This window comes from Rhipicephalus sanguineus, chromosome 5 (assembly GCF_013339695.2).
Source record: "Rhipicephalus sanguineus isolate Rsan-2018 chromosome 5, BIME_Rsan_1.4, whole genome shotgun sequence".
Taxonomy (NCBI): Eukaryota; Metazoa; Arthropoda; class Arachnida; order Ixodida; family Ixodidae; genus Rhipicephalus; species Rhipicephalus sanguineus.
Genome location: NC_051180.1, coordinates 74,413,425 through 74,428,509, shown reverse-complemented (window position 1 = coordinate 74,428,509; position 15,085 = coordinate 74,413,425). Strand labels below are relative to the sequence as shown.

At 47.5% G+C, this 15,085-nt stretch overlaps 1 protein-coding gene across 1 annotated transcript; it reads left to right on the top strand.

Annotated features, from left to right (window-relative positions):
* The first annotated feature begins 13,734 nt into the window (after positions 1-13,734).
* On the top strand, positions 13,735-14,727 carry LOC119394719 (uncharacterized). Its single transcript, XM_037662030.1, has one exon. It carries the CDS (start codon positions 13,735-13,737, stop codon positions 14,725-14,727), a length of 993 nt encoding a protein of 330 aa, XP_037517958.1.
* Positions 14,728-15,085: the final 358 nt, after the last annotated feature.

Here is a 15,085-nt window from a genome sequence, read left to right as displayed (position 1 = left end):
AAAAAAGGGGGCAAGGGAGCACTTTCAAAGGAGCAGGCCGAGCCCACAACAGTCAGCGACTCTTCTTCAAAGGAAGTCCACAATGGAGGGCAAGGGTGAGTCAGCGTGAGGTATGCAGAGTCGATGTGTTGTTGTTGTGTGGTCCAGTTTAGTATGCGAGAGTTGCAAAGCGCAGGACAATTTACCACGCTGCCGTACTTGCCAATTACTGCAAACGAAGTACGCGGGTCGCCTCCGCGAGAAGGGAACGCGAGAGACCCCCACGCAGGGAACAAAAGGCGTGGTTGCGTCGTAGAAGAGCAGAGCCTCCAAAGGTGCCCCTTCGCGCGGAACAAAATGGAAGAGATTCGAGCTGAACGCGAAGCGTATATATAGTCGCGGATATGGTGCGACGCTATACACACGGCTGCCTGGTCTCAGTGTTATTGTTTGGCATCCGCGCACGCCCTTTAAAAAACTAGAACAAGTTGCTGACCAGTGTCACCACTGGGTTCCTTAATGCCCTATCAAACATGTAATATCTTTCGAATTTCAGTTATGCGTTTTCTTATGACATGTAAGTGCTGAAATGCCTTTCGAATGCATTCGTCTTTTCTTTTCCGGATTCCCATCAGCGCTGTTTGGGAGCCAACCGAAAGGTGTGGAAAAAAGGCCAAAGGTGAGAGTCTCTGGGCACGTATTAGTCGACATGTGGTAACGAAATCAAGCAGCTGTACATTGAATAACCGAGCTTGCGCACACAATGTCTGTTTCTAGGATACGCGAAGAGAGTGCCACGTGCCTCAGGCCGGCGGGTCGAGCGAAGAGCTTCTGTCAGAGCTTGCGGAAAGGCAAGAAACCATTCTTTTCTCCACTTCTACGGATAACAGCAGTTATGGATGTCGTGGTTACAGAAACAACTAAGAAACCAAGTGCGAGATGAAAATTGATCAAAACTGACCTTTTATGACTACGATGAAGGAGCCTGCATTCAAAGAAATCTTTTATCGGCATTGCTTCGGCAGCACTGCTTGTTGAGAGACATGTTCTGGTATTTATTAAATGGTAAAGAGCTAAATGGAAAGAGGGCAAAGAAATCTTTAAACTTTGGCAAACACACCATCGAAGCATCCGAAAAGTTATGCATCCTCGAAAGTGTGTGGTCGTGTGACAGCCTTTTAACAAACAGCAGTTTGCAGGCTCCTATATTTTGTGGCGAGCTCACTGCGGCATGTCATCTCAGTATTAATTCATATTGAAGGGAAAAAAGCACGTCCGAGGATCTGTCGACTCCTCTTGGTGCTAGGAAATGAAAAATTAAAGTTTAGTCGCAGGTTAAGCAGTTGAAACATGACGCACAGGTAAAATGGAAGTGAGGGTGGTTGAATTGAGTATGTAATAGTACCTGCGCTGGTTGCTGTACTATACACTGCACGAGAGAATCCTTTAGTAGAGCAAGGATTGATAGCTCCGTGTTGCCTTGTGATACTAACGGCAGGTGGTGGCAAAAAAAAAATTGTCACAAATGCAAGGACACCGGGCGCGCGTTACGATGGCTTCATCATTATGGACACTGTGATTCTGATCTTTTTTTGGTATGCCGTACAGGAATTCTCGCCACGAAGCCTCTTCTAAGCAATGAAGGCAAACACAATGCTGGCAAGAGTGCGCTTAACTGGGCTGGTTGGTACATGATTAACAAGAGAGCAAACAGCGCTAAACACGGGACGGAGAACAAGAACGACAGACAAAAGCGCTTGTGTCTGTCGTTCTTGTTCTCCGTCCCGTGTTTAGCGTTTGCTCTCTTGTTAAACAATGCTGGCAATTGCTGACAATTACTGGCAATTGCCCTTCCAATTGCTAGCCTCCTGACTAGCCCCATTGGCAGAGCTACCACCCCGCAATGTTATTAGCCCAGATCTGAACCCTAGACCAGGACTACTTTCTCGTCAACAAAGAACCCTTTCTTTCTGACGAAACCGTATATATTTCCACGTAGCTTTGTGCTTCACACTGGCAAACGGTAATTTTCCTTTGCATAACCGTTCATCCATGCACAATGAGCCCTGAGCAAGTTCTATGAATGCGATTTGTAAATCATTATTAGCGCCGAGCGGCGGGTGTGATTAATACAGATGAATTGTTCATATACGTTAGACGAATGAAACTGTTTACACTTTTCATCAATAAAATTAAATGGCAAATTTACAGACTGCATTGTGAGGCCAAGCAACGGCCAATTAGCAATCTGCAAGAGTTCGTGCACCAGCCAGCCAGGCTTATGACCAGAAATGTTTTTCGAAGGTTTTTGTACTACAAGCTGAAAGTGACCCCCCAAAAAAGTGCAGTTAGCTTTGGAAATCCATTCCTCATGTTTCGAGGCTGGGCCAAGTCAATTTTGTGAGTAGCCCATGTTTGTTTTGAACGTGGTTGCAGTCAGTTACCAAGTATGACAAAATCCATTTCCATAATAGGACATTTCAATTTTGGGGGTGGGCCATATCAATTTTAGAGTTGAAAAGAAAAACGGATTTAATTTACATTGAAACGTGACGTCATAACTTGGTGACGCTTGTTTTGGGGCCATTTGTAACCTGCTTGGTTTTTAATGCTTTTGAGTGGCGATACATGTAATGGTACCAAAAGGGCTATTTCTTTGATGGATTACACTTTTGAGGAGCTTGAGTAAAAGAGATACACTAGGAAACCTGGAGTTCCCCACAATTATCGATTGCCTCTTTTTTTTTCCCTAATGTGTTCCTCGAGTTCGCCTTCAGTGTCAATTGTTACCCTGTTTTCATGGTACACTTATCGTGCTTTAATGTCGCTAGGTTCACTATAAAGCGGGCCGACACCGTAGAAAATGTTCCAATGCCTTACAAATTTGTGTTTAGAATCTACAATAGCATTCATGTGTGTGTGTAGGGCACTTCTACGATTGCTTTACCCGTTTCATGAGATATGCACCGTATTGCTGCCTTTGCAAAATATTGCACGCCTTTGTTGAATGCAGACCACTGGTTTCAGTGTTCATCTGAAGTGATCACTGACCAATCGACGGTTACGAACATTTCGACATTGAGGCACGATAAACATGCCTATGCAAGAGGCATGTGTGCACCAAAGATGAAGTGTTTAAGCTTCATACAGCTCAGTACAGCATGTCTGCGTTACATAGTTTCTTGAAAACTATGTGCCATCAAATTACATATATAGTATTTATCGTTCACAGAAGCATCTACATAAAAAGACCGCGCCCACAAAATCCAGCATTACGTGGCCACGCACTTCCGTTTTGGTTTCAGCACATAAGTGTCGAGCTCGAGCGGGTCAGCTGCAATGCCAATGCTTGTGTCCCCGTTTACTCAACCAGTCTCAATAGCGCACAGCATGCACAGGGCTTCTGTTCATCTGCTCGTCTATTTCTACAATCACGTTTAACCTCGGTTTAGCGTTCGGATTAAAAGTGAAACATAATTATAGAAAATTGTATCTGGGCCACAGAGAACAAAACAGCACACTGTCAGTACTTGCGAAGCATGGCGTCGAAAATGTTGAAAGGGCTGAAACATTGGCGAGTTTTGTAACGTTTCACTATGGTACTTGAAGCTTACAAAGATGACAACATGTGTGTGAAACTTTATTGAGAAAAGTTCGTCGTGAAGCCACCAGTGCTCCAGAAATAGGAGAAAAGACTCAGAGGAAACGCCCTGTTGTCATCCCGTATGTGCACAGAGTGGCTCATTCGCTAAAGAACGTGGCCTCTCGCTTTGAGGTCCCTGTCGTGTTTTCGGCACCTCGGAGGCTTTCACGCATTTGTGCTCGTTAGAGCGGCGCGCCAATGGCAGAGTGTGTCAAGAAGCACACAAACTGTTTTTTGAGGTGTTCAGTAGGCGTTGTCTAAGAGATACCGCTCAGTTGTGGCAAGGTGTACATCGGCCAGTCGGGCCGGTGTATAAATGATCGCCTAAAGGAGCACGCGTTATCAATGAGGAATGGCACATGTTCGCATTTGCCGCATCATTGCAAGAAATGCTCGTGCGAACCTCCGTTGAAATGTACGACTATCTTACGAAGAAGCAAAGACAAGGTGGCACGTGAACTAGCGGAGGCGATGTACATTAAGCAATTCGGAGACCAATGCATCAGCGTGCCGTCCTTGTCGCTTTTTGAAAACGAGTTTGTCTTCCTATCTGAGAGATTTTGATGATAGGTCTTTGTGCATTTATTGTTGTTGTTGTTGTTGTGTGTTGTACGCATGCGTGAGGGTTCCAGAATATGAGCGTCGATTTAATAAAAATCAGTTGCGAGTGTGCGCTTGTCCGCGTTACTTCTACGTCCTCGTTCTTGGTTTGCGCCAAGGCCCCGCCACGGTGGTCTAGTGGTTATGGCACTCGACTGCTGACCCGAAGGTCGCGGGATCGAATCCCGGCCGCGGCGGCTGCATTTTCGATGAAGGCGAAAATGTTTGAGGCCCGTGTACTTAGATTTAGGTGCACGTTAAAGAACCCCAGGTGGTCGTAATTCCCGGAGCCCTTCACTACGGCGTCTCTCATAATCATATCTTGGTTTTGGGACGTTAAACCCCAGATATTATTATTATTGGTTTGCGCCAACGATTTTCTAACTAGCTCATATTTCAAAAGGTTCTCAAAAAGCATTAATATATGAAGACTTGATCCCTGCGACTGATTGTTCCATGAAGAAATTTGGCACGTTTATGGACTGTCTACAATATGTGTTGATTTAAGGTCCTAGCTTCATCGTACGTGCTTCTTTTCGCAATGCAGGCCCGTCAGTTCACGCGCAGGAGGAGCTCGACCTCTATCACGCGCTCGAGGCTCCGGAGGGCGCGCGAGATCGGTCGCCAGGAGCGGGAGAGCGGGAACATCGTGAGTAAAATAGCGCCCTTGCCTCATATATATATATATATATATATATATATATATATATATATAAGATTAACCCCTGTCCCGTCGCACCCTCCGTCGAGATGATGATGGCGTCAGGTGACGGCTCGAAGTCCTTGGAACTCTCGCGGCAGATTCCCAAAGCATGTGCCGCAGTGTGGATCTATATAATTTTTTTCACACCGAACTCAGTATGTCAATGCTAACGATTATTCATCGATATACTCTTTCTTCTGTTACGTCCAGTGTACCACAGGGGCCTTTGCTGGGCCCTTTGTTGTTTCTTATTTACATAAATGACCTCCTTACACTATTGTTTCTTCATCAATTAAGCTTTTCGCAGATGACTGTGTTATTTATCGCAAAATAAGAAATTCCTCTGATTCACTAAATATCAAAGATGATCTTAATCAATATTTCCTATGGTGCGACAAAGGGCTTATGGAACTAAACATTAGTAAATGTAAGGTCATGAGAATAACCCGACGCGCACACTTATAACCTTAAAGGAGCCGCCTTGAATTCCGTTAACTCTTACAAATACCTTGGAATTATTATTACTAATGACCTTAAGCCTGTTTCACATGACAACGATCTTGCTCCAAGAGCGGAGCGGCTGCCGTCGCGGGAGCCCAAAACCAGTTTCTAGAGCGTCCGTTCGTCGCAGCGATGGAGATCGCCGGATTTGGAAAAATTCGCTCGTGGCAGTGCGTCTGCCCAAGGTCGACCAATGGGGGAGCAGTGACGTGGGGAGCACTTGACTGGACGCGTGGAGTCGAGGAGCGGTAACGCGGTTTGGGAGGAACTCGCTTTCCTAGCGGACGACATCCGCTGCAACGAGCTGCTCTCCACTGGCAGTGTACAAGTGCCGTTCTCTTCCTTTTGTTGTTCTCCATGGTGCTGCCATCAAAGCAGACACATCGCTTGCACGTGTCATTTAGTTCTTTTGCATTTTTATCGAATCCTGGCACCAATATAGGTCCGGACAGGGGGACCCTATGGCACACCGCACTTGTAGTTCGCAGCATATGTTGCTATTTTTTCTTGTTCACTACTCTGACCCAGCGCGTTCAAATGGCTTGCTGTTTTCTTGCTTTGAGTGGTCACGTACCCCGATGACAAGTGCCGCCGACTCTTTACTGGAATGCCTATAGGCAAAAAGAGAGACGAGCTCCTTCACAAACCCACAATATCATCGACTGGGCTGCTTGCATCCGATTGCCGGCCCAGACGGCGCACGAACGCCTTGCGGCATTCGAAAACAAAAGCCACCTAAAGCCCTGTGAAAGCTTAAAACCACGATACACCAACTCTTTTTTTTTTTTTGCTTTTCCATGGTCACGTGTATGAGCCCACAACAAGACTTGCGTAGTGAAAAGAAAGCTGGAATACAAATAAACATGACTACTAAAGTTGCTTAATTGCACTCTGATATACTGTATATTTACATCATTCAAGGTTTAGACGCGTGAAAATCCAGCACCGACGTAGAAGGCTGGTGAAACTCGCAACCCAAGCTCACCAAAACAAGCGAACTCGGAGAAAGGGAACCCGCGGGTAACGGACGCTCTCCACAACCATCGCGGCGCAAAAGAGGTGCATGTGAAATGAAGCCGCGTCCGCGCGTCCTGGTGATGCTCGATCGCCGCGGACCCCGCCGCTCCGTCGCTCGCATGTGAAACAGGCTCTAATCCATCCAAAACTACAATATGCACTGCAGACATGACTGAATAGCGCAATAAAAACCACAGACGAGGTAGAGAAGACAGCAGTGCTGGGCAGTATCGAAGATACATGTATCTTCGATACTATCTTAGACACTCTTTGGGTATCTTGTATCTGTATCGCGATACGTCTCGCAAAACGAGTATCTGTATCTGTATTTCCGATACATTCGATAATGTATCGTGTATCTTAAGATACAAGATACTCCTATAGAAACACCACCGTACGAAACAATAATCGCTGGCTCAACTCCGCTTCTCAAGCTGGTACTGGTGCCTATAAACCGCGTGAATAAAGCTAAGCGCAGTGGCATAATTTTATTTTTCCGCCAGAGTCCACCAGTGAGGGCAGGCGATGACGTGTGCGCGTCCCTTTTGGTGGAGCAGAGCAACATGACAGCGCTCGCTTAGTCTCGACAGAACAAGCGCGCGAACGTCTATGCTTAGCTCACGTGCCTTTCTTTTCTCTTTTTTTTTTCTTTTCTCGTGTGCCAGTGCCATGATACTTACCCTTACCCCCTGTCTAGCGCCGCGTACCACAATGCGTGGAGTGATTATCGCGCAAATTCTGATGCCGCTCCCCTGCGTAGTGCTTCTTTACGAAATCTGAAGCATAGGGTTGCTTTGCGCCTCGTGGCTTTCACACTTCACCGATTTGAAGGATATTGTGGATGTAAGTTCGACTTACATGAGATTGACTTATGCGCAAATAAGATCCTAACTATAGCACCACTTGTGCCGATGCTAGACCTAATAGATGAAGCGTTTACCTAGCAGAAGATAGCTTCGTGTACCTATCTTTTTCTTCCTGCTGTCGATCGAGTCCCGGTCGCAGCGGTCGCAGTTTCGATGGAACCGTAAATACTTGAGGCCCGTGTACTTCGATTTAGGTGCACCTTAACGAACTCCAGGTGGTCGAAATTTCCGGAGGCCTCCACTGTGGCGTCCCTCATAATCGTACAGTGGCTTCGGGACGTTAAACCCTAACGATTATTATTATTACTATGTTCCTGCTATCTTTATTCAAAGAGTTTTTGAAATCGTAATTTGATTGTTAGCACACGTGCTTTCTTAGTTGTCCTTCTTTTGCGTCCCGTACATTACCTAGGGCTCTGAACAGTTTTTTTGCGGTCTGGTCACAGCAATATGCCTCTTGTAACGTGCTGCGAAAATAAGCTCTCTGCTTTATTCTTATTTTGAACTGTCTGCTTTATTTCTGCTACTGTTTATGCGTTTATATTTCACTTGAGTTTACTGTTCTGCCAAGGCGATTTTGAAAGCAAATATGTAATTATGTGGGCGCGAAGTGAGTATACAGTACCAAACATCCTGCTTATTGCTTAGCAAAACAGCGAAATTGAGCTTGCAGTATAATTATGGAAATAATTAGGTGCCAAATTAAAGTTGTTCGGAAAGGGATTCGAGAAACATTGCGATACCGAATGACCTGTTTTTCTCATGAGCGTCCCAACAAGCCGTTTCAGTCAATTTTTCATAGGCACTAAATATTTTTATTGCCTTACATTAACAAGTAAGTTGGCGATACTTCATGCTTACTTGACATAACTATTAGGGGTGCCGCCTGTATCGTGTTTCAGTACTTCTTCACGATGAACGTTTGATACAGAACGGATTTTCTATTTTATTTACATATATTTGTCTTCCTTTTTTTAGGCCACCTAATTTGTTTTTCTTTTACTATTACTAATCGCCAGGTAATCAGAGCTATATGTGGGTATTGCGTGAATAATAGCGGTGTTCTGCAACGATTTGTGCAACTATCTGCCACGCGCTCTTATTCCTTTATTTTGGTGTGATCGGGTTTAAAACGCAAAAAAAATTATTAGGATGCTCGGCTCAAGCCACACCGCGATGTTTCGGAATCTTCGCGGTTGTTTCAGATTGCCCTGTTAAGATTACGTGCGAATCCCAGCCGCGGCGGCCACATTTCGATGGAGGCGAAATGCTCGAGGCCCGTGCACTTAGATTTAGGTGCACGTTAAAGAACCCCAAGTGGTCGGAAACCGCAGGTGGTCGAAAACGCCGAAGTGGTCGTTAACAACCCCAGGTGGCCCTCCACTACGGCGCCCATCACAACCATATCGTGGTTTTGTGATGCAAAACCACAACAATTATTATTAAAATTATGCGCAGGACACGAGCACTGTATGTAGTTCATTCGAAAGTTTACGCGAGCACGAGCGGTAACGCTGGAAGGTTCGATCGCTGATGTGACCACGCGTTCCGCCGATGATCAGAATACCGAAGGCCAACGACATTTATTGCCGCTATCAGTGTACAGCAATATTTTGCTTGTACATTGAGTTACTTAGTTTTCTGGGCACAAGTTTGCCCAATGAGCAGTTTCGTTTCTACCAGAGTGACTGCCGCCTTCTTCATCGTCACCATTACGTGATAATACAATAGGCATTTCTGGGGTGCACATGTTCTCTCGTTGAAGAAAAATTGTTAAAAGATTGCACGTGAGTGAGCATATGATAACGAACGTGTTACGCCAGCAGATAAGTAGAGCATGAAAAGTCATTGCAGTTTTATGAGCTCTGTATATGTATACACAGTGCGTCACGAAAAATGTCGCTGGCAGTGTTGTCGCTGCTGTACACCGGTGATTCGGTATTGCGTAAACGGGCTTTTACATACAAGGTAAAGCTACACACCGGTACTTGCGCCATCGAGCGAAGGCTTCTTATTGAAGTTCTTGTGATTAGATGGCGACCGGCTAGCTGGTCGGCAAGCTGAGCAGCGACTCCCATCACTTACAAAAATGACAAGGAAGAGCCGCTGTCAGTGAGCAGCTGTCCTGTTAAGCAGCCGAAACAAACCCCAATAAGTTCTGTCGGCAGTAAACTAATGCACTTTGAGCAAGAAGGACAATACTTTTGAGATACTAACAGATATTTATCATTAAAGAATTTTTCAAGCAAACCTCTTTGTGCATACGCGTCCGCTACTATATTATGGGGGTCTATAATAACAAATTTGCGAATGTATCGAAGTATCTTAAGATACAATTGGCAAGTATCGTATCGGATACAATTATTGCGGTAGTATCTTGTATCTGTATCTCCAATACTTCTTGCCGCAGTATCTTGTATCGTATCGCGATACAATTTCACAGTATCTTTGCCCAGCCCTGGAAGACAGACAGGACGGAGCGTTTTGTCTACCTTGTCTGTGGTTTTTATTGCTCTATTCAGTCATGCCTGCAGTTAATACGCACCAGCTAGCCCAACTCACGTCTCTCATTACAATATGCATGCAGCATTTGGGACCCCCAGTCAATCCATACTAATCAACACACTCGAATCTGTTGAGAATCGCGCCGCCCGGTTTATTAGGGGCGAAGCACCTTAAAGCGACCCTCTAACACTTCTCCAGACCTCATTGTTATAGATTTTTTTACTTGCGGGTTGCGTAGACTGAAGGCTGAAGAGATTAGTGCAACAAGAACGGCAGAGATAGGGGCACGCAGTCCGAAGTTATTCCGGCCTAGAACACTCAAAATACAATAAAATAGAGGCCTACCGTCAACTCGATTTTCGCGGGGTCACCTGACCACGTTTCACTCACCCTGTGACGTCTGTTGGCGCCCCAATGAAATGAACTGAAAGATCCTACGTACGGGAATCTTGCATGCAATGTTGCCCATTCTTTCCAATGTAAGGATGACGCCGTTGCGATATTAACAATGTGGTGCATGAAGAGTGACCTGCACGTGCGAAACGAGGCAGATCGTGAACGCCTCTATCATGGTTTGTAGTTTTAGTCATGTTTCTTGTTGCGACGGCGTATATATCAACGTTCTTGCATTTTAACACGAAAGTGTTTTATGCCGGGGTCCACCAAGACTTCAGTGACGTATTTCCGTCACGGAAATGACGTCGTAAAAATGTACACGATCAGATGGCAAAGAAAAATATTTCCGTCAACGGGCATCGAACCCACGACCGCTCGGTCCGCAACAACAGATGCCGGGCGCGCTATGCACTACGCCACGGTAACCGACTCTAGAGGCTTTACAAACGCGCCTTTTATATCTGCCACTCTCCCAGTCGGTGGGGTGGTGTTGCCCTCTGGCAGCGGCAAAGTAAAGTAATTGATTATTACTGTGGCCTCCGCTTTTAGTTCCTGCAACGCGTTACACGTTCGTCCCATTCGGCGCGTTTTCAATAGAAGTGCAATTTTGTCAATTCCGGGGACGCGTTTGGCAACGCAAAGCTGCGGACGCACTTCACGTCGGCTCTGCCTTTTATGAATGTTTTCCGCAGACTTATCGTGACAAATACCCGAAAATCAACCACCATCGGATAGCGCCCATCGACCCGAGCCCTTGGACACCGAGAACCTTGGTGAGCGACATTTTTCGAAGCTTTTTCGATGTGAAAACCACCCGAGCTGCGTGTGTGCACAGCTAAGCCTAACGCTGACCAGGCGGACATCGGCCTCCAGCAGGGTGAAAAACGGTGACGGAGAAAACCAGGAGATCGGAAGCACCTCCGAAATGGAGGTATAGATGAATCAGAAGTGGGAGACACTCCGAGTGACAATTCCGGAGAGGACAAAAGCGATTCTACGAGACGCGCCGAGGACGGCGACGCAGAGGGATGGATCGAAGCTACGTACAGAAGAAAGGACCACGCGAACCGTAACGAAGAGGCAGAAAAGCAAGGCACCCGCTCGAGAAGCCCGACGCGCAGAGGCGGGAAGAGCATAATGAACAAGATTTTACGAGCAAGCAAGATGCCCAGGCTACCTAGAAACGACATCAAGGTAGTCGTCAGACCAAGAGACGGGCTGAACATCAGAAACACGTGCAGAGCCAGCCTCGACGAAGCGATACGCCATGAAGCAGGAGTGAGCAGCGACGAAATTGTCACGATCTGCCCCAAGCCCATGCAAAATATCCTGGTGATAAGCACACCGGACGAGAAGACGGCGACGAAAATTGTCAAAATCAAGAAATTAACAATCAACGAGAAGAAGTACGAGACCAACGCGAACGTCTCGGCGCCATTAGAGATGGCCAAGGGGATAATCCGCAACATTCCATTGAAGTACACACAAGTCCAGCTCATGTACGCACTGGCGAACGCGAGGAACCCTTCGCTGGCGTACGCCAAGAGACTGGGCAGCACGACCACAGTAATACTACTGTACGAAGGAAACAGGGTCCCCATGTGCGCGTACTTCAACAGCATCATGATGAGAGTTTCCCTCTACCGGAAACAAATAGACTTTTGTAAAGAGTGCGGCAGGCTCGGCCACAGACCCGACGTGTGCCCAAGACCGGACGACAAGCTGTGCCCGGCGTGCGGCGCGAAAAACCCTGCCGAAGACCATGAATGCACGGCCAAGTGCAAGCTCTGCGGAGAGGCGCACCCCACGGCAGACCGGACTTGCAGGGCTAAATTAAAGACGCCGTACATGGTAAAACAAAGAAGATGGACAGCGAGAAGAAACGAGGAAGAACTCCAGCGGGTAGCCGGCTCCCATGACTCGGACACCTGCGGAAGCAGCAACGCACAACCACCCCCTGCATCCACATCAAGGTCCAGATCAACATCCAGGTCCCAGCCGGGAGCGAGATGCCGATCAAGCTCGAGGTCAAGGTCCAGAAGCAGAGCCAGGGCCGAGCGCGGGTCGAGATCCGCCTCAGAGGGGAAGAAGCCCGAAGCGATGGGGAAGAAGCAAGAAGAGCAGAAGACTCCAGACAAGGTGAGCTGCTCAGACAGAGTGGCCGATCGCGAATCGGGAGGGTCCGGCAACACCACTAACGATAGGTTAATTACGAAGACATATAGGAACGCGTGGAGCAATATAGGACGGAAAACAAGCCACTCCGGCAGGAGCTCGAAAAAGCAAAAAAACAGAACAGCGAATCAGCCAAAAAAATAGACCAACTACAGAAAACGCTTAATGAAATACTCACGAAAATGCAGACACAGTCGTCACCTCCGTCTAACGCCGTCGCTGCCGTCTCCGCCGCATCCACCAAAACCATGGAGGAGGAGAAGGTGGAAATGGTAGAAGAGGTAGCACAACAACCGGGCGCCAAGCGAAAGATACCGGTGACCAAGTCTAAAGAACAGGACGGTTCAGAACAGGAGGTCAAGAGGCCTCGCCCTAGCACAAAGAAAACAGATGTCCTCGAGGACATGATAAACAAGCTCTCAGACAAAATGGAGAAAATGTTCGAGATGCTGGTGGTACGAATTAGCGACAGCGAGGCAGAAAGGAAGGCGCAAGCCCTAATGCACGACAAGCGGCTCGAAGAGCTGGAGAAAAGGATCTCGTAGAGATGGCGGGCACCAAAAGGGGAAGACTCGTCATCTGGCAGTGGAACTACCGCAGCTTTTCAAATAAAAAAGCAACGATGGCGCAACACATCAAAACGACCACAAAAAGAAAAAAGCCTGACGTAATAATTATCCAAGAGACATTCGACCACGCCAAAATTGCCGGTTACGCCACCCACAAACAACGTACAAAAGGAAAGGGGAGGGACATAGTCGTGACCACATTAGTCAAGGAAGGACTGGTCGCGATTCCGCGCGTAATGAAAAAAATCACGGACATTAGCCACATCCTCATAGAAGTCCTGCCACGCAGCAACAGGGAAAGCAACACTTTCGTCCTGAACGTATACAGCAGCCCGTCTAAAAAGGGCCTAAGACATAATTTTGAAGAATTAATTAACGAAACGATGACCATCACGGGCGACAGCAGGCTCGTCATCGGAGGTGACTTTAACGCTCCGCACACGAAATGGGGATATGGGCACTCGTCAAAGAAGGGAAAAGACCTGGCCGACCGCATTGAAAAGGCCTGCCTAACTCTTCTCAACGAGCCGGCCTCGCACACCAGAATCGGTGCGGGCCCCCATAGGGACACCACACCGGTCTTAACGCTGTGTAAGAAGCCGGGAGAATCACCTGGGAGAACACTTTCGAGGACCTGGGGAACGATCACAGGATCCTGAGCATCGCCCTAGGAGAACCTCCCGCCATAAGTAGGAAACACAAGGTCAGGCTTGTAGACTGGGAGAAATTCCGCAAAAGCAGAGACGAAAAAGAACAGGGACCCCTCAGAAACATAGAAGAATGGAACAGGGAGCTGCTATACGAGACATAGAAAAGGCCACGACCGAGATGGAGTGGGATGACTGGTGGGCTCGACGAGAAGCAGAGGACGACGATGACGCCGGCGGCGGTGGTCATTCACCGCGGATGGACAGCAGACTCGCACACCTTGTAGAAGCCAAAAAATCCATTCAGAAACGCCTGTACAGGCAAAAACACAACAGAGATCTACGGCGAAAAATCGCGGAACTAAACAAGCACATCGAAACACACTGCGCCCAGCTATGCAATCAGGAATGGGACGAGGTGTGCGACGCTATGGACGGTAACATCAACACGGGCAAGACGTGGAAGATCCTCAAGCACCTGCTCGACCCGACGGCCACCAAGACGGCAGCGAAAGCGGAAATGACCAAAATCAGACACAAGTACAAAGGAAACATCCGTGAGATGGGTGACCAAATTGTCAAGCTGTACCTCGACAGATCCCCAGCAGTCGAACACCGGGACTACTCGGGCTCTCCCAACGAGCATCTTGACAGAGACTTCTCCCAGCAAGAAATCAGGGCAGTCCTGCAGACCATCAAGACTAAGTCAGCTCCAGGTCCCGACAAAGTGACCAACAAGATGCTCCGGAACCTGGACGACCAGGCAACGAGCCGTTTGACAGACTATATCAACGAGTGCTGGCGGAACGGGAGGATACTCGACGAATGGAAAAGGTCCGACGTGATCCTCATCCCTAAACCGGGTAAACCCCTAGAAATACAGAACATGCGGCCCATCTCCCTCACTTCCTGCGTCGGTAAAGTGATGGAACATGCTTGCCTGAATAGAGTTAACGGCTACCTGGAGTCTAACAACATATACCACAGCAACACGATCGGCTTCAGAAGAAGGCTCTCTACACAGGATGCCATGATACAACTCAAGGAGCAAGTCATAGACACCACTGGACGAGGCCTGAGGGCGATACTCGGACTAGATCTAAAGAAGGCTTTTGATATGGTCTAGCACGCGGCCATCCTCGATAGAATATCGCAATTCGGCCTGGGCGAACGAACGTACAATTAAATTAGAAATTTTCTTACGGGAAGAAAAGCCAGGATCAGACTGGACGAGGAGGAGAGCATCCAGGTGAATATGGGCAGTGCGGGGACACCGCAAGGGTCCGTCGTGTCACCGATGCTCTTCAACCTCATCATGATCGGATTATCAGAAAAATTAGAGCGAATTGAAGGTATTAATCATACAGTTTATGCAGACGACACTACGATTTGGACCACGAAAGACGCAAGCGAGGGCGAGATGGAGAACAGACTTTAAGAGGCGGTGGAGGCAGTCGAGAATCATCTGGAGGGCACAGGACTGG